The 24,751-nt window shown below is 40.8% G+C and overlaps 4 protein-coding genes across 9 annotated transcripts; 2 read left to right on the forward strand and 2 right to left on the reverse strand.

Annotated features, from left to right (window-relative positions):
- The first annotated feature begins 4,341 nt into the window (after positions 1 to 4,341).
- Positions 4,342 to 6,891, forward strand: LOC124191045. The gene is made up of 2 exons (XM_046584045.1): positions 4,342 to 5,132; positions 5,438 to 6,891. The coding sequence occupies exons 1-2, from the start codon at positions 4,781 to 4,783 to the stop codon at positions 6,103 to 6,105; spliced, it is 1,020 nt and encodes a 339-aa protein (XP_046440001.1). The 5' UTR covers positions 4,342 to 4,780; the 3' UTR covers positions 6,106 to 6,891.
- A 1,504-nt stretch (positions 6,892 to 8,395) lies between these two features.
- On the forward strand, positions 8,396 to 16,612 carry LOC124188827. 4 transcript variants are annotated; one of them, XM_046581712.1, is made up of 10 exons: positions 8,396 to 8,820; positions 10,213 to 10,408; positions 13,883 to 14,056; positions 14,131 to 14,504; positions 14,592 to 14,695; positions 14,770 to 14,976; positions 15,042 to 15,158; positions 15,230 to 15,410; positions 15,479 to 15,732; positions 15,805 to 16,612. In XM_046581712.1, exons 1-10 carry the CDS (start codon positions 8,709 to 8,711, stop codon positions 15,886 to 15,888), a joined length of 1,803 nt encoding a protein of 600 aa, XP_046437668.1. In that variant the 5' UTR covers positions 8,396 to 8,708; the 3' UTR covers positions 15,889 to 16,612. The 4 variants fall into 4 exon arrangements, with proteins under 4 accessions (XP_046437668.1, XP_046437677.1, XP_046437685.1 ...); XM_046581721.1 differs by having other exon boundaries at positions 8,605 to 8,820; positions 15,482 to 15,732; XM_046581729.1 differs by lacking the exons at positions 8,396 to 8,820; positions 10,213 to 10,408 and adding an exon at positions 10,986 to 11,404.
- Positions 16,520 to 20,791, reverse strand: LOC124188852 (lysophospholipid acyltransferase 6-like). 2 transcript variants are annotated; one of them, XM_046581769.1, is made up of 10 exons: positions 20,664 to 20,788; positions 20,307 to 20,437; positions 20,078 to 20,223; positions 19,935 to 20,012; positions 19,367 to 19,458; positions 18,924 to 19,171; positions 18,698 to 18,866; positions 18,418 to 18,623; positions 17,995 to 18,344; positions 16,520 to 17,926 (listed from the first exon to the last, which is right to left on the reverse strand). In XM_046581769.1, the coding sequence occupies exons 2-10, from the start codon at positions 20,406 to 20,408 to the stop codon at positions 17,788 to 17,790; spliced, it is 1,530 nt and encodes a 509-aa protein (XP_046437725.1). In that variant the 5' UTR covers positions 20,409 to 20,437; positions 20,664 to 20,788; the 3' UTR covers positions 16,520 to 17,787. The 2 variants fall into 2 exon arrangements, with proteins under 2 accessions (XP_046437725.1, XP_046437718.1); XM_046581762.1 differs by having other exon boundaries at positions 20,307 to 20,791.
- Positions 20,792 to 20,905: 114 nt separating this feature from the next.
- LOC124188805 (sorting nexin-19-like) lies at positions 20,906 to 24,707 on the reverse strand. 2 transcript variants are annotated; one of them, XM_046581679.1, is made up of 8 exons: positions 23,357 to 24,707; positions 23,173 to 23,297; positions 22,734 to 23,111; positions 22,500 to 22,676; positions 21,994 to 22,439; positions 21,772 to 21,929; positions 21,547 to 21,709; positions 20,906 to 21,487 (listed from the first exon to the last, which is right to left on the reverse strand). In XM_046581679.1, the coding sequence occupies exons 1-8, from the start codon at positions 24,659 to 24,661 to the stop codon at positions 21,312 to 21,314; spliced, it is 2,928 nt and encodes a 975-aa protein (XP_046437635.1). In that variant the 5' UTR covers positions 24,662 to 24,707; the 3' UTR covers positions 20,906 to 21,311. The 2 variants fall into 2 exon arrangements, with proteins under 2 accessions (XP_046437635.1, XP_046437643.1); XM_046581687.1 differs by having other exon boundaries at positions 21,772 to 21,926; positions 23,357 to 24,695.
- Between the last annotated feature and the right edge of the window lie 44 nt (positions 24,708 to 24,751).

Raw genomic sequence — 24,751 nt, forward strand, 5'->3', positions numbered from 1 at the left:
TTAACTGAAAACACCGAATCTTTTGTGCGAAAAATATATAGCTACCTGGTTCCATTTCTCTATAGGTAGACAATACCCGCTCTCACGTTTTTTTCCATTTAATCTCGCCATGGCATTTGAATGTCCCTTGAATAATGAACGATAACACTTGTTCCCCATAGCCAATAGAAAATCGCCTGATATCTGGACAATTCAATAGATACCCCCCCCCATTTTTTTTTCACCGGAAATCCGGTAAAATTATCAGCATTTTAGTTTTCAACACTTGTTCAAAAATAGATTCTTATAACTCGATCACTACTGGAATGTTTCTTTAAAAAAAAAAGAATGTTGTACAAATAATGTACCGAGAAGTTCTTCGATTTACTTTTGTTGCACGGTGCGCCAACTGCGGCGCAGCCACATAGTTTTCTTTAAAGAATATTAAATTAAGTCGATATGGATTGCCAAGGAAAGACATAACTTGACGACAAGAAGACCAGAGACGTCGCACTAAAGGTTATTATACGATGTTCGGTTTGGCCGGGTTGGGCTATATGTGGCGTATGTATACTCTGCAATATCATCTATTCAGTAGTTTCAAATATGTATAGGGCATTATAATTCTATGCTGCAAACTTGCGGCTACAGAGCATATGTTTGGATGTTTCTTTTATTTTATTATTTCGCTGAATTCGATATAACCATGGCGAATCCCACAATAACAAACAGCACTTTTTGAACTGTCACCTATTGATTATCCCTTCCCGCGGCAGGTATATTCGTCTTCTGGTGTATGTAACCATATTATTAGTTATTTATTTATTTTATCCGATAGGTTAAGGTAGAAACCTACCCAAGAGTTTTACCGAAATGATGACAATTACATCTTCCCGTATCGTTCAATTTGTGGTTATAAATAGTGCCACATGTCAGCAGGATACATGATAGCGAAATTGACTAATAGCGTCAAAGGACGACTCACGGTTCAAGAATTGACGTCATCAAGTCCTTTAATCACCAACAGACACGAAAACTATTCGTGTGTTCAACGATTCGTAGGAATCTTTGCAGTTTACGTATATCCACAGTTCCACGTACCGTAGTTTTTTTAAATAAAAAGTATTTGGAAAAAAGTCAAGACAGAAAATTGAGCGCAATTTTTAGATCGTCCTTTGAGAATCTAAAAGTGGCTTTATATCAACGTTGTTTCCATGCTTGAAAACAGCGAATCTGCTGCGCAAATTTGTTTTATACATGGAAATTTGATTGTATGCATTTACTGAATATACCGTGCCCTCCGAAGCACTTTACTTTTTTCAATGCACTGTACTGTACTGTATAAACCGAAACACGGCATATATATAACAGCCGGTCGTAATGATGAGAACACCCGTCGGCGGCTCTGATCAATACGACAATTAAATTAACGATTAAAAGTTTTGCAAATTATAATGAAGTGGCGCATGATTGCAAATGCCGGAAACCCCCGCGCTCCGCTATATCCCCCAGCAACTGTCAACATTTTCAAAAGTTGCCGTGAAAGTATAATAACTTGGCAAATCAATTAAGGCAGTCGCGCTTAATATTCATTTGAAAGTTGCTGCCAGAGAGTTGAGAGATGAAATAAATTTACTATTTCATCTGAAAGCAATTGTCTTCCGTAGTACAGTTCGCGGCTAATGAGATCATTGGGAGTGACGAAATGGCACCAAAAGTTTCGCTTTGAAATCTATTGCCTTTGGTGTTTCTATAGTCCGCTGCGTCGCGTTGAGCAGATGCAGTCGTTCAAACTTTTATTTTGATGTTTTTATTTATACAAAATGGCAGGCGCATATCAAATGGCTAACGCACAGCTGCAGGCCTGTGCAGCACGCGACAAGCCAGCTGAGCCGCCATACGAAAAATGTCTAATACTAAGTGATGTGCAACGCTGTTTTTTCACCGTATAGTGTCAGGTATAACAACATATTTTACGTGTCGTGATTTACGCTTGAACGGGTTTGACATTTTTCTAGGTCTCATTCACTGATCCGTGAAGCCAGCCCTGTATTTACTATACCGCTCCACCACTCATACGGGAATGAATTTTAACTGCTTGATTGAACGATTTACGAGCTTTACCTGCACACACCTTCTTAATAAGCGTCTTTTTTATTTCCATCCGGAAGAGAATGGAAGAAGAAATAATGTATGCCTCCAGGAAATGTCAATTGTTTTACTTTAGTGAATAGAGTGCGTGAGTCTAATTTATGGTTTCTGTCCAATAAGCGCTAGAGTTACCTGCTTCTAGTTGAATAATTTATGTATAGTACTTGGCTGCAATGTCTATAAGAAAACGTTACTTCACACCGAGCCCAAGGGGGAGCCGTCATCGATCTATTTGTCATTATTATCTCATCGTCAGCTTTTTCCCGATAAGAAAGAAAAAAAGGAACATATGTGTCATATGCTTAGATAAGCTCTACTCTGCACGAAATGCTTATTCGTCACCCCATTCATTTCAGAATCATTAAACAATTCTTGAATTCTGCCGACTCGACACTTTTTCGCAATAGTTTTGATCTTCTCTCAAATTTGTTTCAAATTTCAAACTTCAAAGTATTGTTCCCGGGGCGTGTGTCTCAAGATCCATTTATTGCCGATCCTTTTTTGTATTTAACAATCGTCGTCCTTGGCATCAAGACATATTTGAGGTCAAATGTTTAATGCATTTCTCTCTCCCCTTTTGGTACGTGTGCGACCTTGCCTCTCGTTACCCAGTTCGGAGAACGTAACATTTATTTACCTGCCACAGCTCACATGTCGCTTGGTGTATATTTCTCTATATACTTGTATTATGTATTTGGGTTAAAAGGATAGACGACACCTGGAGCAAAGGGTTTTTTCTTTACTATTTCTAACGATAACAAACTACAATTTTGGTCGTTGCGTATATTGTATCAAGGTTGGGGTTCGTGATCTTCTTGGAATTGGATGTCGCCCAACAAAATTTGAAAGGAAAGGCTTTTTTTCTCATAATGGCGAACTTGAAAGAAAAGAGAAATTTTTGTTTGCTGTCGCGGTGGTTCATCCACCCCGAAACGACGAGAGAAATATCACGATCCACGCGTGAGAAACTCAATCACGTATTCGCCTAGCTCTTGTTTGAACGGGAGACTGATGATGAATATGAGACACGTACGACTTATTTCTTATATCACCAATAATAATATAATTCCTGGAGATATAAGAAACCTGCCAAGTATTTTGCAAAATTTTATTGAACGCACGCGTGTCTTTATTAATTAAACCTGAAGACTTTTCCTCGCCCTTGACCAATTAGACTTTTTTCTTCAGGGACATTTCAGTTGTGACGTTTGGCGAATTTTCAACTCTTGCGAATTTCCATGGGTATACATCTCATTGCCTTATTCTTTATATGAAATCACGCGATATGGCATAGTCACGAAGTTATTAATAAATCAATGAACCTGGCTTTGGTGTATATCAAAATGAGTCCGAGTTATTTTTAGCGCATATCATTCCTACGATTTCTGCACGACAATTTGAAACTGCTAAAACAAAGAACTACCCGGTGATGACCTTATCTAAAGCTAAGTACAATCTTATTTTCGTGTGCTGTACTTCCTTCCTCTCTGCATTTCCCAATGCTGATTTGCTAATTAGATTGAATCACACAGTAGTTAGAAGGGGGGAAACAAACGGAAAAATCCATGACATAAGTTGTCATTTGTTCAGTTACAAAAGGAATAACCGAGTTCGATGGCCCCCCCCCTGAGGGAACTCATTGTTGTTGTCAAGAGAAGAAGAGAGAAGATCCGAACTCAACGTCGCTCTCATTTTTTGACGTCACGACGCCCCACAAAGTCTCTTATTATGATTATATCAGATCTTGTCCGTTTACTCACGCGCAAACTCAAGGACTTCCGGCGGAGCGCTTATTATCACCGACGGGAAATAACAAAAGGACGAGTGTACCAGCAGAGAGATTGACACAGCATATACTGATGGTATAATCCTCTGGTTCTTAAAAATAACAGCCTAGCAACTGAAAGAGAGCTCACTCTTAAGTTCATCCGGCTGAACGCGAAAATATAAGCAGAGGTGTACATTAGTTGTTATTACTTGTGTTACTCATCTCAAATGTTTGTTATATTATTACTATATTTTTGATTGCGTTAATCGTCTTAAGGCTCATTTACGTCATAGTAAAAAGGACTCTGTGAGCCGAGTTGACTCAGTCCCGCTGGCTCTATATGACATCAGAGAGGCATACGAAAGGAAATGGATATGCGCTTACGTGTATACGTGCCATATATAGCTACATGAAAAAGAACACAAGTCACCAGTTGATTGACATGTAGCAGGTCCGGCTCTGCCATCGGGTCCTTTTTTTCCAACAATTGGATTAGCAATCCTGAAGGCGTATCTACCCATGGCTACTATATCCTTATATACACAAACACTATACTGCATCATATTAGAGGGTTGTTTTCGCCGACAGCTGTCGCTGATGCGCGCAACTCATTTCGTGCTGGGCATTGCTGCACTCCAAACGTTCTGGCCACCACCTTCTTTTATTTTTTTTATTTTTTGTTATATTTTTTGTGTGTTGTTTTTTCGTTTGACGGGCATCAATAAGTAGCTCCTCGTTGGTTGTTTACCACGTCAGATCAGTGCCGATGGTCTTCCGATCAGCGCGTGTCTCCGCTGGTACGGCACTAAAATACGGCTGTGATTTATCAAAATATGTGCAACAACTACAACAACAGTGCGACTTTGTTTTGAAATCAGCAAGATGCCGGGCAATCATTTCGGCTGGAGTTTGTCGGACGCCGTTGATAATCCGCGGCAGACGGGCCTGGTCAATTTCCGTCGCTACAAACTGTTAGAGTATCAAAGTAAGGCCGGTGCTGGCATATCTGTTGGTGACGATGAAGACCTTGCTGCGACCAATCAGTTCCATCGTCTCATATCGGAAGAGACGGCGACAACCCGGCTGATGGGAGCCGACTTGGATTCGTCCGCCGCTCCTCTCCCTCCACCATTCAGCCGACCGTCGGTGAAACCTTACTACGGACGTGAAAATTCTGTTTCTCAGTGCTCCGACAGTTGTTTCGGCTCCGACTACCCATCGCTCACTAGCACAGGTATGCTCGTCTCATTTTTCAAAAGCTTATAGAATTAAATCAAAGCTCAGACGTATAGTATTATTCTGCAGCACACGCATTATAAAATATTGTGTCTTTTATATAATACTCAAATGTTATGCTGTTGAAATCGCCTTCGATTTATGTGTATGTGCACAAGATAATACGATCCAGTGTCAATGGCCAAGTAGGTTAACTATTTCAAAACAAGTTTCAAATTCTTTGTGAACCTGGAAGTTTGCTATTTGATTGTAATCGACTTAGTATGGATATCTAATTTTAATTTGATTATTACGAAAACACAGGTTCACCCGAGCCGCCGGAATTCCCCAGTGAGGCGAATATGGAACGTGGAAGACGGTGGATGAACTTATCAGAGGCCGGCGCCAATCAATCGACTGGATGGACGGAGAGAATGGACGAGGTGCCCCGTACATCGTCGGGTCCGCCTTCGACGACGTCGACCGCCGACGTCTGGCGAGGCTCCATCCATTACGCCAAGGCCGTGATGGAGCGACGGGAGGGCGAAATCTCCAGCATGTACGACCAGCTGCACGAAATCGAGGACGATTTGACGTCGATGAACAATCAAGTCGGCAAAGTCAGCTCGACGCTGCAGCACTGCAACAACCAAGTGACGCAACAACATCGACGACGATGCAATCAGCAGCAGCAGGACCTGTCTCATCGGCCCCCCATGATGTCGTCCCTCTATCAATCTCAATCCGTTTCTTCCTTGAACTGCATCCAGCAGCCAAATTCATCGCCGTTCTCATCGTTCGCCAGCAGCAGCGGCCGAAATCAGCAAAGGAGATCGGCGGCCTCCAACGCTAACGCCGCCTGGTCCTGTCGCAACCTCAACAGCCTGACCGAAGACGAGATGGCCGATATTGTCCACCGGCTACTCACGCGCATATGCGAATTCACACTGGCCAGACAGGAAGGCCGAAATGATATTCCTTTAATCGTTTAACTCTAGATCTAGTTTAGGTATACGTCTAGTTAATTTAATATTATGTAATATTGAAAGAAATTCAGATAATTGTAATAATGAGCTACACAAAGTTCTCAGAGATGATCACGATTGTCGCAGTTGAAAACCACCTCCCGCCGATCTATACTAATGAACTACATTTATATATTTGATATTTTTTTGAACATTGTTCTTAGTTGCAGCATCAGCAAAGTACCTGTGAGATGATGATCTCATTCTTCACAATGTCCCACAGTTAAGAATAATATTATATAACCATTTCGTGAATTCGGTTATTGTTTTAATTGTCCAATTTTTTGGGGTGGGTTATGTTTTTCAGCGCATTCGAAATCCTGTAGACTTTACAACCCTAAACGCTAAACTATTTATGTTCGGGATGTGATAATCAGCATGCTATTGTTATTCTTGTATTGATGCATTGCCGTAATGTATATGTATAATATGGACATTAGACAGTCAATATAGATTGAGTCTCAGGTATTGAGTAGCGGGTTTCAGGCGTTAGACGTTTATAGAGCCGAAAAGTCCAGGATATGATGACGTGATATTACAACATCATCATTCACGATAGGCCTATATGCCTATATACGCAAAGCCCTATCCATTTGCATGCACGCGATAAGAACGATATTTAAGGAGCGTATCGATCGGCATCGGCTATTTGACAATCAGCTTATAATGTGCTACATATTGCGCTCATGTCGGAGTAGAGTGTAGAATATCCATAATGATATTACAGTCGATAATGAGATCGAGTCGCACACCCACACGAACACCCTGGAAATATTCAAATTCTGTTTTTATTTTATTATTTACATTCGGCCGCATATGTATAGGCCTAAATTTAACATACCAGGATTATTTTTGCAGACTGCCTCGGGGATATTATGCGAAAAAAATAATAATCTTATTACGTAACAGTAAAAAATAAAAAGGTCAATCTCCTTACGGCCGGAAGAAAAGTCGTACAATCCCCCAGCCGCACTGCTGTTTGATCTTTTCTTGTGCGGATCAGCTTTTTTAAAAAATGATCACGAAATTAGAAAACATCGTCACACGAACCGGCTACATAGATTTCCAATAGAGACGTAAGCACATTGTGGTTAGATTTCCCGCGATGTTCAATGTTTTATATTGTCGTGATGATTTGAATAATTTATATACAGTAGAATGCGGTTGCCATGTCACAAAAGATTCCTTGATAAGGAGCCTTGACGTCAATTCGCGGACGTGCTTTCGACATTCGCGTGCGGGAGCAGACAACCAAATATCTGCAGCACAGTACACGCGCGTCACAATATATTTTATTTGTTTCTCTCTGCTAGTCGCTGTTCCATCATTCCTGCCGATACACAAAAGTGACGGGCATGTCAGTGTGACTGAATGTCTTGAGGTCGAGTTCGATTCAGTCTGTTGGCGTGTGATATATATCCTGTGCGGGATATAAGATTCCTTTTTGGCTTGGCCTACTGCTGGCTGGCTGGCGTGGGCTTGCACCACCACCACATGTTTTCTCTCGTCCGCCGTATTATTATTGTAACTCGGCTAGAAATAGAAATAAAGGCTCTGTCGCTCTGCTGCTGCTGGAACCAACCGCACGCAGATGGAATGCTTCAGATTCTGACATCGGGAGAAGAAGAAGAGTCCGGAACGTGTGTGGCGTGAGATGCGCTCAGCACGCGGTTACTGATATCCCACTTGAATGTGTACAGCGATGCGAACAATCGATCGCCGAAAGATCGCCAATCGTCCAATGCTCCACCCCTTTCACCACAACACAATGAGGTTGAAACTGTACACACATACGTGGCCAAACGGGAGAGACAAAACAACCCACCAAAAAAATCATTGAGATCGATCGGACGAAACACCGGGAGTAGACGAGAAGGCAGTTGAGGCTCATTCCCGGACTGTGCTCGCATCCTTAAAATAAACCCGACGACGACGACGACGACGCTTGAATAAAAACAAAACAAAATTATTTTTTGAAACGCCCTCCACAGAGAGAATATCAGCTGCGTCCCACCCGTCCAGTGAGTAGTATAGCGCATCACGTTGAATAACGTACCGTTGACTCTGCACGAGCGCTTCGGGACAGCAGAGATATTTTCGGCATCATTTTCGGAGGACGTACGGATATCCGAGACTGATCGTCTACGCATATAAATAAAAACACACCACAGCACACAACAACATACGGGGACCTATAGCAGGGCAGCATCTTACACACAGCTAATAGTAAAAGCCAACCATTTCTTTTGGCTGTGTCGTGTGTACTACGCCACCAGCAACACCCACACACAAAAGATGCGAATTGTTTTCTCCACCCGCAACGCACAGAATCACGCAACACCACCGTCAAGGTGTGGGAGATATTCGGTGATTCGGGACTCTGATGCCAGTCTCTATCGTGCTCTCATTCGCCATTGTACGGGCTCGTATTATCTCTCGGAAACATCTCAAAATTCATTGTTGATTTTTCATAATTAGAGCTTCTTGAATTAATTCAATTAAAACAACACACAATTGGTGCTGATATTTTTTATTGTGGCTTGTTTTGATCAGAAACATAAAGATCGAGAATGAACTGGAAACGTCGTTTTAGTTCGGCTAGTGTCCACGAGTTCTTGTCGCCACATCCGGTGCGCATCCGGACTTGGTCAGATTCCGTTGCGGAAGTGGCCACCGCCGAAGGTACTAAATTTGCGCAACTTGTTGAAGAAACGAAGTGCTTTCAATTTATAAATGATCAAAATTTTTGGCAGTTCCGCTGTATAATTTTAAAAGAAATATTTCATGGCGCGGTAATTCAGCAACTTGTCGTTTTGCGGTTTTCACTAGCCGCAAACCAGGTTCAATATTATACGAGCACGTAGCCAAATCCGCCGTGCAATCAGTTCCATCATCACACCTGTTTTATAATTGGCTTTAACCAATTCAAACCTACAGGGCTAGTTTTGGCCAGCCTTTAAATTTACCTGTTTAATTTCGTTTATAGTTTTTGAAACTTCAAATGATTAAAGATTAAATTGAGACTCGAATTTTTAAATTTAAATATCCCGCCTTTACTAGTCCGTGTTTAAAACGGGATGCCTAATATAAACAAGACATTTGTCGTCATCATCATATCGATTGGATATTGTTGGCGTTGCCAAATCAATAAACATAGTATTGGACACTGTGTGTGTGTGTCAGACGTGACTATAAAAGAAGAAACGCTATAAAATGGTTGGCTTCATTATTTTTGGCGAGTGACGATTGATATCCAGCCGAGCGTGAACAGGAAAAAGCCTTTGCCAAAATGTTTAGACGACACGCAGCTATATCTCGTCGCCACTGGATTCCTTAAAGGACCAAAACAATTCCCGATTCTTTCTGATTTCAACAACAACTGCCGAGAGGCATAATAATGAAACAAGAAATCGATAACAATTCAAATCACATCTATAGTAATACGCCCCAAAGCTGTTTCTCCATTTTCCTTTGACCCTGCTGCTGCTGCACAGACACAGACGACAAGTTCTTTTGCCTTTGATGATGCACTATGGAGAGCAACTAAACGAATTCCGCGATATGGCTGGTCTCGGGCAAAAGATTCCGTCGTCGTCTATCTATTCCATCGAGCCATTATTATCTTGCCCGTCTCTCCCTTGTCGGCGTGTGTGTCGCTCACAACAACCTAATCACATTTCCTCGACAACTGTGCTGCTGTCGCTCTATTCAGGAGATGGAAAACAAAAAGAAATGACGTGCTATAGTACTATATCGTCGTATATAGTGGCATTGGAATATAGAAAGAATAGATTAGACTATGCGAAACAAGTTAGCGTATAAATACTCGTATATAGCCAGCCGGTAGCTATTTTGTATGCATTTGATATAATATAACCATTTGACGGTCACGGAGGGTCATTGGCACAAAAGGGAGGGACTCCTGCTGGACTTGGGGGGTTCTTTTTTATTGGATAAAAGTTGATGTATACTATGCCGAAGCGGATTTTCCATGTTCACTTTTATTGACTCTCTCTCTCTCTCCCTTCTTTTCTCTCTTTTCTCTTTCTTCTTTCTTTTCGCTCGTGACTGAAGAAATGGCAGAGCGGGACTCGGAGCTGGCCGAAGCCCACCGACGCCGCAGTTCGAACGCTAGTAGCACTGGCGTCGGGGGTAGCACGGAAAATCATCAGCATCAGTACGTGACCGGTTTTTTGGCTTCTCAAACTTTGGATCTTTTTCTCGCCGTCCCTCACATTCAGCCGGCCATCACCAACACCACCGCCGTAAGGTATAGTGTATAATCTTTCATGGGTTCTTCTTCTTCTTCTTCTCCCTTCTTCCTCATATTTGTCCATTCTTTCTTCTTCTTCTTCCTTTCAACGTTCGTTCTCAAAATAGATGTGTCCAACTATAACATATGCATACCTTTACACTTCTCCGGGGTGGACGTGAAAAACAACCAAGAAGAAAATCAATAAAAATATTTTTGACGTAAGTCATTTACGAAGGAGGGGGGAGCTCTCAAATTTAACCGTGTCACGACCGAAAGAGGGTGCGACCGAGTCGAAAGAAAAAGTTACAAGACAAAAACGAGTTTTCAACATTGACCGAGATTTCTTGTTTTTTTTTCGTACACTCACGGAAGCTGTGCCATATGTTGGGCAATCTCGGTCAGCAGCGTGAATGCTGAACGCGGGTGTTTCTCTCGCTCCTGATCTGTTGTTGTTATCTCTTAAACAGTATATAGTATATTAATGCGCGCAACGACGGGAATTGAGGCCACTAGATCCTTGGCGGCTATTATAATAGAGAGAAACAATCTTGTAAACTATTCAAATAAGCTCGGCGTCACATGTAATCAGTCGCTTGGCAACTGGAGCGCGGGTTGCGCCGCTTTTTCTATTAGCGCATTTGTCGGGATTTTTAAATTTCGAATCGTAATATTTTTGCGCTCGCACATGTTTTATCCGTCGTACAAGAACGATGCGCACGCTCACTATATGCCATCAGAGTTTGTGTAGAGGGAATTGCTGTGAGGTATAGCGGAGGGGGGCAAGGTCTTTTTCCACCATCCCGTTTGTTCTCTCTCTCTCTTTTCTATAAACATGGGCCAGCGGCGTTGGCCACCAGTCGACTTTACACTTTCACCGTCGTTGGAAGCAAGAGAGACGTCGTCCTCGAGTCGACGTCGTTGTTTAACCTCAGCAGCGCGGACGACGGCGACGACAACCATCAAATTCTATTACAAACTTTTATTTCGACGGCGTCCAGTCAGAACTGTCGGGTTAGTAGACAAATATCACTTACGGATTATTATAGTTATTTGATTTCCCCCAAGAAAAAAGGTAAAATTTAAAATTCCCATCACGGTGGTTTGTGTGTTTGCGTGTGTGTGTGTGTAGTGAATCTCTCACGTTGATTCACGCTGTATAACGGGAAAGACTCTGATGCCATTCCGCTTATTTTATTGGGCACGGGGATTTCCGTTCAAATCAAAAAGTCCTGTATTTAGTCGTCTCTACTTTATACAAGCCCACATGCTGTGTGTGTGTCTGTGTGTGTGTAGTCGTCCAAAACAGTGTGTGTATAGAGTCGCCGGCCAGCCATCATCGTGCGGTGTGTGTGTGTGTGTATGTGCTGCTGCTCTCTTTGCTTACACGGAAAAGGGCAAACGGTCCGAGAGTCCATCATTCCAAAGTTTGGTCCCCATCTGGATATTATAAACATACAACACTTTGGTCGCGTCTTGTCTTGTCTTCCCCGGTTCAAAGTTGTAAAATTTTATTCGAATTTACATTATCATTTTCTGCTAGTCATTTTCCATCCGCCGTTATGGCAGAAACAAAGTACACAGAAAGAGAGAGTAATACTGTGGCGAGAGAGATTTGATTCGTGAGCGTCGTGCCCTCATGACTTGGTTATCTCATTTTCGAATCGGCCCCGTTTTTCTTGTTTTTGTTATTCTCCTTTCGTTATCGCACAGCAGTCCCTGAACACTAAAGGCAATTGGGATCTTTGGTTATACCGTCAAACCCCATGTAGATACTCTCGAGTCGAGAGTCCAATGGAGATCTTGTACGTTTTTAATCAGATGCTCGTACGTGCCGTCTGGGTGAGCCTCCATATTAATTCAACGTCTCCAATGCACACACGCATTTCGTGGAATTAGGCCTGCAGATGTGATTAATATATAGCCAGCACGTCAATGGATGCTAACATCTTTTTCTCCCCAAAACTAAATTTTGGTTGTCGCCTTTTTGACCAAAAACGGAGATCCTTGAAATCAAAAAAATGTTCGTGCCCAGTTTTCACGATGACGTCCGTGGACGCCCTAATGAGGGCGACGCGTCTGTATGTGTCAGGACCCAGAAAACTTGGGAGAGACTCAACGAGTGAGAGTTATATGTAAAAGGCCACGGGAATAAATAGGAGATGGGGTCGACAGTGTAGGCCATGGCCTTTTTTAAAAACAATTTCATTTTCATCTGCGGTTCGCATTGAACTTGAAATGCGCAGAGGCGATTTCGATTCACGGCGGGTGACGTTGTTGTTTATTTTCGTTTGCTTTGCTAATAATTCAGAAGCTCGTCCGACCTATACAGCTGTAAAGCCAATATTTGTCCGGCGTGCGACTTTGTATTGCAGTGGCTGTTTCCTTGGGGACCAAAGTATACACTATGCCATGCAGGCGTCATTTCAGACCTTTTTTTGCCCAGCAGCTGTTTCCATTTGACGTCATCAGCATATAGTCTAGCCAATATGCAAAATGGTTTTTGAATCAGCTGCACCTTTAAAAAACAATGAATTCTCTCGATTGAGTCATATCCCTTTTCCCTGTTTTATTATTTATTATTTTCCTCGTCACTCGGTTTCCATCTGTTACAATTTATAGGGGCCGTAAAATCTGCCCTAGAACGTCACCAGCCATTATCAAAGCGGCAAATAATGCAAGGCGTTGTGCAATATGCCTTTTTCCTATCGAGCGTATTGTATACTTAAAATTGAATTGGGTAACAATCATTCGCGGAAATGATTCTACATGTCCTATTCACTCGCTTGTTTACTTTAAACGATCCAAACCTCTTCCGTTTTGTGGGTGAATAAGGAAAAACAAACAAAAACCCCGACGTCGCAATTGTAACACGCGTAGTAGACAATATATCTCGGAGCGTGAATAACGGAGAAGATAACAACGTCGAATGCGGAAGAGCGACATGGAAAAACACATTTTTTGGGTTAAAGAAATTTTTGATATCGTGATTTACAATATGACGGGATGAAGAAAACTATAGTGAACGAGATAGGAAGAGAAAAAGTTGATCTATGCCCTTCCAACGGCGACGACAACATATATAACTTGCATCTAGACTCTAGCAGATGCATTGGAAAAAGCCACACAAGATAATCAATCGCCCTTTTTGGCTGCAACACACAGTGGAGTTTAGTCTATTAGGAACGAAAGAAGAAAACAAAAAAGAAAAGAGAGAAAGGAAAAATGGGAGAAGAGAGAGAAAGACAGAAAATAAGATTAGCGATAAGTTGCCCGTCCGGTTGTTCCTAACAACACGCAGTCACGAACGTGTCACCGCGCTGCCTCGGTGCTTATTTCTTACACAGTCGGTCTCGTCCATATGTAACGTTCATTATCATTATTATACTCGTCGAGTGACTAATTGAACTAACAGTGTATAGCCCAACACCTTCCAATTTTTTGGCTGTGCTGTTTTTTAACTAACGTCGGATGATTTCATTTCGTATATAGATATGACGACTTGAGTCGATCCTTGCTGTCGGAAAACGATGACGTGAAATCGGACAACGTCCATTGCAACAAACTCAGCCGAAGTAGTTCACTGCGTCGTTCCAGCGATTTGAATTCGTCTGCGTCCTCTACTGTCTCACCGAAACCTTGGCGTCGTTTTTCAGAGAGATTCAGGTAATTAAATAGAACAAATGTCAAATTTTGTTGTGTTATATTAAACCGCCCGCGATCGAATTTCTGATTCCCAGTGGTGCCACCTTGAGCGCTGCTATGGCGTCTGCTACCAAATTGAGAAGGAACACGGTTGTGGCAGTGTCAACCGGCAAGCTGGATCAAGTAGCTTTGTCCGTCGACGCTCGTACTAGTACTGCACAGTCCGAGGATCCAATGACGATAGTTGAACCAGCACTTATTACTAGTCCTAGTAACAAGGAAAACAATCAGACTTTATCGTCGACCGAATCGCAGCAGAAAAATCACCAACTGAAAAAGTTCAGTCAGAGCACTCCAGCTTTGCCGCAACTCCACTATGATCTCCAAGATCTCGGTCGATCCAAATCGAAACAGAAAAAGTTCCTTCGTCACTTTCCTTACGTGCCCAGAGATGAACGCGTCCTCAACCGTAAGTGTCACTGAAATCCTGAATCATCTGAAAAACTTACATAACTGAGAGCCTTATTGATTTTTGATGTTTCCCTGTACACGACAGATTATTCATGTGCCTTGGTTGGTGACATCTTCTTGCAAGGAAACTTGTATGTTACATACAATTACTTTGCATTTCACTCGAATGTCTTTGGCTATGTCAGGAAGGTGAGTTGTTTTCAGCACTGTGGATCAATACTTTTTTTGCTCACCAACTTGATTTTTGTTACATCAATAAACAGATACTTATTCCCATGGCTGATGTTCGCAAAATAACCAAGGAAAAAACAGCCAAATTCTTTCCAAATGCCATAGCCATCACCACAGCTACGGAAAAGCACCTTTTCAGTTCTCTCATGTCTAGAGATGTTGCCTACAGGTTAGCATTGAGTGTCTGGAAGAAATTCCACTTTCCCAATCGCATGGGAGACTGCTTAGATGGAGAAAGGGTACTATACAGCCATTACGAGATAATTGTCAACAACTTTTGAATGTTATAATCTTTTCTAAATAGGAACATGAGGGTTCATCACAAAATGGAGAACATTCAAGCAATGAATCTTCACAGAATTCAGTTGAAGGTTTAATAATTAGTCCTGAAATCGGCAGCGTTCAAATAACTACTGCCACGGTATATAATAATTCATAAATGAATACGTTGTGGACCTATACTCTATAATATGTGTTTTCAACATTGTGCAGGAAGCAACCTCGTCGGATCCGGATGAAAATGATTCGGCTCTCGAGCGTTCGTATTCTCCTACACCTGAACGTGAAGAGGCAAAAGACGAAAGACTTTCTCTTGGACTGTCTTCATCCATTGCCAAATCGAGGAAAAGTCTAATGAATTTCTTTTCTTCTCGTACGTCTCTGGTCAACGAAGGTAAGACAAATCTACTGAAGCACTCAAACAGAACCCGAGATAATAATTCGCTCTGGACACATTGGCAGAAGATGGAGACGATGACGATGTAGTATCAGATGATCTCGGCGAAACGTTTGACAACCGTTCATCAAAATTGCATAACAACCCTTTTGAGCTAACCTGGGGTTCCAGTGGCATATACCTACTTCTAGTCATCTTGTGCCTGTCAGCGGGCGTACTGTGGTATCGAATATTTCTGCTGCATTCTCATCTTGAACTGAGATTGTCGCCAGAAGCGGTTGGGGACACGTCTCCTGTCAACTCTCTGTACTCTCCTCAGGTAAAATAGCGACATGGTAGTAGTGTTGACTATTAGTCGAAACTGCATTATTGATCGATTTCTCAATCACAGATGCAAGAAATAGTCGACAATTTGCATCTGTTACTAACGTCTCGTTCGACCAACGAGCAAAGGGAGAGATCGACCGTGGCTTGAAAATAGCGCTTTTCTGAGCTACTTCAATCAATGGCAAATATGAGGCATATTTAACCCTCCACTTAAATTTTCCTTTTCAATCGACACGCGGTGAATTTACCCAAGGAATAATCCCTACACACCAAAAACACCTCTACGTTTCTCTCGAATCGCATCGACATTTTTCTTTTTCTTCCTTATTTCTGTTTCAAGGAACCCAACCGAAAATATTCAAAAGTCTCTCGAATTGTTATTCACGTCACATCTCTAAAGCGATAGCTATAATTTCGTGTTTTTACTATTTAATTATTTCATAAGAAGAGTCTATTATTGTACATCAATTGGAGGATGCCATGTTTGTTTTTTTATTATTTGTGTTACTTTAGAACTCTTCGGATGATTAATGACATAGTCACCCATTATTGACATATCCGACATTCCGAGTGATTTCTTTTCTCTATCGTCTATAGTTCTAGTCCAGACTGTAGTCGGCAGATGATAATCGACTGTGAAAAATTGTAATTTGTTGCGAGCAACATCATCACCTGCCTTATAATTATGCCTCAGATTTAAAATACGACTTGTTTTTTGGTTGTTTCCATAGCAAACATAAATTAATCCGAGTTTGTTTTCTCTTAATACCCCTTATATATATATATATAAGCTTAGATGGATACTTATTGTGTTTTTTTTTTGTTTCCTTTTGGCAACGCAAAGAAATACAGGAAACAGGATGTGGAATGCACTGAACCTTGTTATCAGATTTGACTTTGATCGAGCTAACTGCGTGACAGCAATCACCTCGCAGAGGTTTTCCTTTTAGAATCAACTGACCCGTTGTAATATGCCGTAATAACGCTGAAGCAAAACAGGTCCCGCCGTCCCGTTCGGAAATTCGAACTAGTTTTACACGTGCCTCTAGCGGAAAAGCTGCCAATCCAATTTACAGTTACGAAAGCCTTTTAACTATTGCGCACAAGTTCATTCGATGGCGTTGACTGAGCCACGTGATGGCGTGATTGCCGGACGATTTTAGCCATGAATCATTCCTTAAAAAGAAAAAAAAGCAGAATCATCCATAATTGCTGTTTTCCGCTATCGGGTTCAAACATTGATTCATCAGTCTGATATCTCCACCCAGATATAATACAGCTGGCTAGCTAAATTCGCGGAAAGGACCCAATCTTTCCGACCAGCAACCAATTTCGACAAACGTACACAAATAGATAAGGAGACCCATATGTTACTACTATGTACGTGTTTTTTTAACGAATTCCCGATTTTTTTTTAGCTCACGCTGGCGGTAGAAACAATTGCACGACAGTCAGCAGGATGTACTGATAATTAAGTAACCTCAATAAGCAACAAATGTGTGAGCTACTCGAAGTGTATAATGATTTTATGCAGTATTTTAAACATTTTATATGCAAGGAAATAGATTAGTCGTAGCCTACACACGGCTGACACATATCGAAGCCGGAATATGCTGAATCTTGTCACATCACATCCATATGAAATCACAACGAGTTTCAAGATACAAGGGGATAGAGGTCATGGGTTGTTTTTTATTAAACATACATTTTCAACTCTTCTGGAAGATAAAAGATTATCTATAACTTATATAGCTGCTGTAAAATACCGATATACTTGAATCACGCTAAAGCAGGTTATAGGGCTGCTTAGTGTTATTTGTGCGAAATGAACGTGATGGTTGAATGTGCCAGTTGCTTAACTGGAATTGATTAATAATACAAATGTAATCACAGAGATGGGGATAATTTCTAAAAAAATATCCATCCCGTGATTGTTAAGCAAGGTTTCAAGTAACTTTTGGTAATTAATAATGACATATTTTTTAGTCAAGGTTAACCCCTTCCCTTAGTTAATTCTCAAAAAAGTTTGTAAATACACCTTAGCAATCTAAGAAGAAGGAAGTTTAGCGGTCGCCAGACGTTTCTGCTGCTCCAGTTGATCCTTGATCGGTTTTGGAGGTGGAAGCAATTTGGGAAGGATAAAGATGGCCGCCAATGAGAGAAGATGGACCCAGAAATACATGTGTCTAAATGATTGAAGAAGAAAAAATTATATGACGCCACATCGGTATGAAACTTAATATAATTTACTTACGCCAGCATACGCATCGATGGCAAAAATTCAAGTAGAACGAAGCTAAAGGTCAGATAGGCCATAACGACACGTGTAGTCATGAAAGTTAGGACATCATAAAATCCCTGCGTCACGCGGTTTGCCGTGAAAAAGGGACGAACCGAGCGGCGAACGGATCTGGCAGCCAATGTGCACAGGGCTCCACCGAGAAAGGTGATGTAATAACCCGGGTAAAATCCGTGCCACATGGCAGACAAACAGTATGTAAGAACAGTTTGGAACCGATTGGTCCGTTCATACACAACGAAACGAAGCCAGCGGTTGGTAAATTTGTTCCAGTTGTCGATGCTGTCTCTCAAACTCAGACCGCACTAATTTGGGTGGAAAAAAGAAAAATCGGTAAAACAGCAACTACCGGGGTTTAAAATAAATTCTTACTCATACTTCGAATTTTAAAATATCAACGTTGGATATAAGATCCCACTTCGCCTTGCCGGATGATGTGTAGCCATTGAATCCCAGCCCAGAAGCGTTGCAGATTGCGTCAGCCAAAAGCCAGGCGTGATAGTATTTCATGCGTGCGAATGTAGTCGATAACAGGATGAAAAGTGTTTTGCCAAACAACGAAGTATTTTCGACAAAATCGTCATCTAATAATATCAAGGGTTTCAGAGGAATTTTTAAAAAACAAAATTCTGAAAGTGCCAAAAAATCAATGATTCACCTTTGATTCGAGTTATGAGGAACATGGGCGTGAGTTTGACGAAAAGACCAGCACAAACGAGGCTGAAAAAGAGTTTCTTAAAAACGATCGACACAGCTGAAGGTTCCGGAGTGGAAATAACGTCAATCTCATCGCCAGTTGTTTCGTCGGCCGTTTCTTTTGCTGATTTCTAATAATCAAATCATTAGAAAGATCTGCTTAGAGGCAAAACTGGCGACTCTATTACCGCTTCTACTGATTTATTGGCAAAATGCTTTCCGTTGATAAAGTCGGTATAGTCAGCAAAAAGGACCGTGGGTCCAACCATCACGGCGTGGAAATGAAAAACGTAGCTGTAGTATTCCAGTGGATTTGGGACCTTACGAATAAGCTGTTGTTTTTGGAATGGAGTCAAGTCTTCCGTTTTCCGGGCAACCCCATCGTGCAATGAGAACGCGAGACTTGTCACTTTTTGCGTTAGTACCATTAACGGACCTATCAATTTCGAAGCTTTAGGAATCAGTTTGTTTGTTTGAAATTTATAAACTAATTGGCCAAACATAAACAATGAAATGGTGTAAAAAAAAGAAGTAGAAAAATTTAAAAAATGGTTGCTATGGCACTAAAGCAATATAGAAAAATTGGCCTTAGATACAGGCAAATCTAGCTAATTCAAACAAAAGTGTTTACCTGATATGTCGAGCGTGTACGAATTATAGCTATAATACTGTCGTTTGATATGAACAAGTGATAAGTAAAGCATCGAAGTGATAAGAACCAACCTAAAGGTTTTAAACAAATCGTGAAAATTTGAATCATGAAACAGAACGTAAAAGGGTGATGATATTAGCCCAACTATTGAAATAGCATTCGTGTAAACATTTCGATTACTAAAAACATCTTTTAATGAAGAAAGCGGCTTAATTGAGGAAAAAAATAAAATTAAAAAATAAACGGGTGGTTATTTTTAAATCGCTCACGCCGCACAATATTATTTCTAATAGAACCCGACTGTTCCTTTAGAGAATTTACAAAGAACAATTTTTTAAAAACAAAAAATTTATATAAAAAAATAGCATCTAAACTGCAGTCTGCAGATATAATAACAAACTATGGCTACAGTATTTAATATATATAAAACACACCAGTAAGACTAATTGCATTATTTAAGACTATAAAATGGATCATGTGATCATGTCACATATTTTATGTCCAATTGTATATACAATAAAATTTTAAGAATTTAAATGTTGCCTACCTTTGTGCAATTTTGGGGCTTGCAGTCATCAAGATGGCATAAGATATGCTTGAAAGACAAGCAAGGTGTAGTGCCTGCCTGTAATTTTGTACAGTGATATGTTACATCAGATATAAGTGAATTTAAACTAATAATAATTTTACCTTCCAAAGCAAAACACAACCATGATCAAACCCAAAAGTAATGCTGCCCCATGTCTTGTTTCAGGTGCTACTCTGGAATTGTGAAGTTGGTACCGAAAGGCAAAAGCTGCACCTACAGCAGTGAATTGGCTCAGTAGAAAGTTAATCTGAAACCACACATAATAGATTCATTTAAGGGTTACTGCATTAATAATAAAATGAATAGAAATGAATGAAAGACACTACACACCTGGTCTACAGATAAACCTGTAGGTTCAGAAAGCCAAGAAAAAACTCTACTTCCATCATAATAACCACTGTCATCAACTCTGTTCATGCTAGGGATACCCATTGCAATGACGGATAGTGTCTGATGTCGATCTTTGAGGTTGTAATTTAGACGAAAGAAAAATGTTTTTGATATCAAATTTCGGTCAACAGGTATATACGGATAAAGGGCGTGTCACAGAGATAATAACAAACACATTACATCAAGAGACCGACGCTCTTGTGTACACACACCAGTAAATATCTAACTATTTTTTAAAACATTTAAATAGCTACAATATTTTGGAAAGAAAGCTATTTTAAAGTTTTGAGGGTCTACCAAGATCGTGTTATGCTTTCGAGTCTCAGGGTCAGAGGGATGACACACTTCGGCAAACGTTGTCTTACAACTGAAGTTCAGTCACTGAACTACTCCGCATGAGCACATCAACATAGCTTTCTTTTGCTCGTCCTCAGTGCCTTTCCTTTTCATACCGGTACTTTTGACTTTCTAAAACACCATCTATGGGAATTATTTCGAACTATAAAATACAAAAATAAACAGAGCGGCATAACAAAATAAACGTTTCGAAACATTGAGTGTAATTTAAGAAATTGAGTAAACAAGCTTTTAACAACAACAAATGTAGGAAAGCACAAGTTAGTACTTGAATATATCATATAACGAGTACTGGATCGATGGCAGGGATTTTTAAACCCAACGTAAATAAGCAACAAATTCACTCTCATCGAGAGAGGAAATTATGGCACATAGAAACAACAAGTAATAATAAAGTAAACCCGGAATTATTTTAATAAACTTAATTTCTGGCTAGATAGGAATTGAAAAGCATATGTGGGCTTTTCAGTCTTTTGTAGTAAATCAAATAGAACCCTGAATGTAAGCGATGAATATAACCACCGTTGCGCGGGGGGACCTTTATCGTTTCACAATAAAAAGGAAAACGTTTGACTTTGAGGGGGAACTTCAAATAGAAACACTAAATCGATCGTTCAACGACGAAGTGGAACAAATTTGCAAAAAGACGAAATCGAGTAAGGTTAAAGCGAGGTCGCGATTAAGTAGAGGGTCCGTTAAGCATGAAATGGTAGTTTTTAAGACGTCAGTGCAGAGATCCTCACCAACAATTTTGACAAGTAATCCTAAAAATAAACGCGAAACGTTATCTTCGTATTTACGTTGTCGGAGCGGTCATTCTTACCATGTAATTGTTTATTCAATAAATGGACCACTTCCTGGGCCAGCTGATTCACATCCTTTTCTTCTGACAAAGTGACATCCAAATCGTCGACGAAAAATGTTTGACGCAGGGAACGGAGGTTGTCGGCCAGCACATTTGGATTAGAAAATTGCAACAGTGATTCCTGATAAAAATAAATTTCAATGTTAAAGAGAAAAGCTTTGTTGCGCACAAGTATAGACTAACCTGAAAGAAACTTTCAATTTGCTTTCCAATGACGATTTTAAGGGCCAGCGGAACTGGTGCTTTTGTTAACCATGTATCTCGCAAGTTCAAACATTCGACAAGTAAATTGATTACGCTGCTCGATAATGGTAGCTGGTCGTCAAACCTGTTCCAACCTACTAAAACATCGACTCATTATGTAAGAATATATTAAGGGGGAAACTGGATTTTAATTTATTCCACCTTTTACTGGTTCGTCAACAAATTTGGCCGTAGTTTCCAAGTTTGGTTGTAGTTTGGCATCCGTAACGGCAGATTCTTGACTAAGTTGAATGTTTAATTCACTGCGCCATAAATGTGATTCAAAGGCTTCATACGCCGATTCAATTCGACAGTCCATGTGATTCCAATTGGTCATGAGCATTTCGAGCCTACTCTCTTCGCTAGAATACGTAATACGGCACGTAACAGGAATTCCGTCAGCTTCATCAATCGAAGACGTCGATTGACTAGATTTTTCTTCACGTTCGGCGGCGGGGGGCTCAAAGGGCGCTGTCAGTGGTGATGCTGGTAGAGGTAATGGTAGTAATTGCATTCGGCGACTTTGATCATTATCAAAAAGAGGAATAGGCAGGGGTAAAGCTGTTTTAATGCTTTGCAGCACATCCGATACTGTTTTGGCAAAAAAACTATAAAAAGGAAATAATGGTGAAATATAGTTCCATATCGTAATTTTGATTGTTAATTACGGAACGCGTTGAAGTGTGGGATTTGAAGGAGGTACGGTGATTTCGTTTAAATGTAGTTCGTAATCCAAAAAATTACGCAGCTCTCCCGACATGCCAATGATTGGAGAATTGCACAACTGCTGCATGTACCGTTCAAGAAATATCTGTCGGTGAGCTACCGTATTTTGATCTAACCGGCTAACACAGCAAAACGCCAATTAATCTTCAGCTTAATTTGTGTGTTGAATGAATTACCTAAAAGGCAAGTTAAGCCACTTGCTGGGTCCGCGAATTGACCGAACGGCTTGAGAAATCGAGAGATCCTCTGATCCTTCCAACTGTGCGTGCAACTCCATAAACTGACGAAACCGTCGGCGCACATTGCGACATTTAAGTACCAATCGCGTATTTTTCTGGCTATCATCCAAGTTGTTGGCCAAACTTGCGCTTATGGCTGTGTAAATTCCATCATAGACAATGCAGTAGAATGAATGCTGGCCTTCTCCCGGAATAGTAGAAATCTCCGTCTTCGGGATTTTGACGTTGAAAAAAATTCGGCTGTCGTTGGGTAATTCGGACGCTTCCGTTAATTCTTCATAATTGTTGTCAGTCTCTACGCCGGAAGTGTAGGCCCTGGGGAAATAGAGGTTGAATTGCTGTTGAATTAGGCAAACTAGAGAAAACGCAAACAAACCTAGCATCGCTTGTTGGACTCAGGACGTTATTTTTACCACAAGGGACATCTAGCCCATTACTGGAAACTCGTTGTTCCAACAAAGAGCGCAATTTGGCAATCGCTGTAGCAAAATCTTCCACGTCCTAAGGGAATCGATTGAGATAAGATTGTGTTCAAGGAATTGATATTACGACGTAATTACCTCGTAAACTGGCGAGACGTCTGCATCGACTGAGAAGGCTCCCATAGGTTCTGAATCGAGACTTCCAATAACATCTCCATTATCTCCTGTGGTGCCGATCAGCGGTAAGCTGCTAGGTTTGCACATCTTCTTTTTATCTTCTTCTTCATCTTCTCTTGATCGAACAAATCGTGAAGGAAGCACAGGGGCTGTAGCTGTAGAGAGAGAGTTGGACAAGCCCGATTGGACCCACGAGGACTTGGAAACCTGGTGAGTGGACGATGTCAAACTATTGCACAATAGATTGCTACCAGCCAAGACAGGACTTGCTGATTTCCTCGAAGAACGGAATGGATTTTCAGAGTTATCGATGTTTCCTGTTTCTTCTTCATTTCTTTGCATTTGTGGACTGGACCCTGACAACGGATCTTCCGTTGACTCTGAAATGTTGGGTATTTCTTGGATACTGTTTTCACATGTTCCAAAAGAATCTGAATCAGTGGACTCGTGTCTAGTAGTATTTTCCTGTGCTGATTCTAAAATTTGAACAAGTGCTTGCAGGACTAGGCCAGGATTGCTGAGATGATCCACCAATTTAACTAAAACGTGGCTGCAGAAAGCAGCACAACAGAAATCAAATACAGCCGAGCAGTCTTGAATAGAGCCTGGAATAAATTCTTTCATGACGGCATGGGAGAGACTATCAAGATACAGTTCAAGGGAAATTTCTCCCCTGGAAACCGGATGGTTGAAAGAAAATTTTGAATGTGAACCGTGTACATTGTTACAGAAATTGACTGTCTTTTTGTAGCTTCTGAGATGGTTGTGCACTATCAAGACTAGATTCTTGATGAAATATTCAACTTTGATTTTTGAAAGCTTTTGAGATAGAGAGAAAAAAATATCTTCAATTTGACTGTGGATTTCTTTCTGGAACTCTTCATTGTTGTTTGAGTTGTCACACCAGTAGTTGATCACAGATTCTGCTGCATTCTTAGCTAGACTATTGAGTTCATAATCACATACATCTTTAATCGACAGCTCACAAGAATGGAGCGCGGAATTTTCGGATTTAAAACAATCCCAAAGGCTAGATGACTTGATAAGTCTGTAAATAGACTGGTGGGCGAGCACTGACGCTAAAACCAAAACACTAAAAATGTAAGAGATAAGTTGATAACCAGTAAAGTAGAACGGTGAAAACCACGCGTCTACTGTGAAGAAAAGGAATACCCAAGAGAAAGCAATGCAGCCAATCTGCAGGAAAACTGGAAAATTTGAAAATGACTTAAAAAACTGAAAACTGTTGAATTCCGATTCCGACATTGTTTACACTACCTTTCAACTAGTAACGCCATCTCCAGTGGCCAATGACGAGTTGCCCATAACGAGCATGGAGTTGGCAGGCTAGAACAC

Source organism: Daphnia pulex, chromosome 1 (assembly GCF_021134715.1).
Source record: "Daphnia pulex isolate KAP4 chromosome 1, ASM2113471v1".
Taxonomy (NCBI): Eukaryota; Metazoa; Arthropoda; class Branchiopoda; order Diplostraca; family Daphniidae; genus Daphnia; species Daphnia pulex.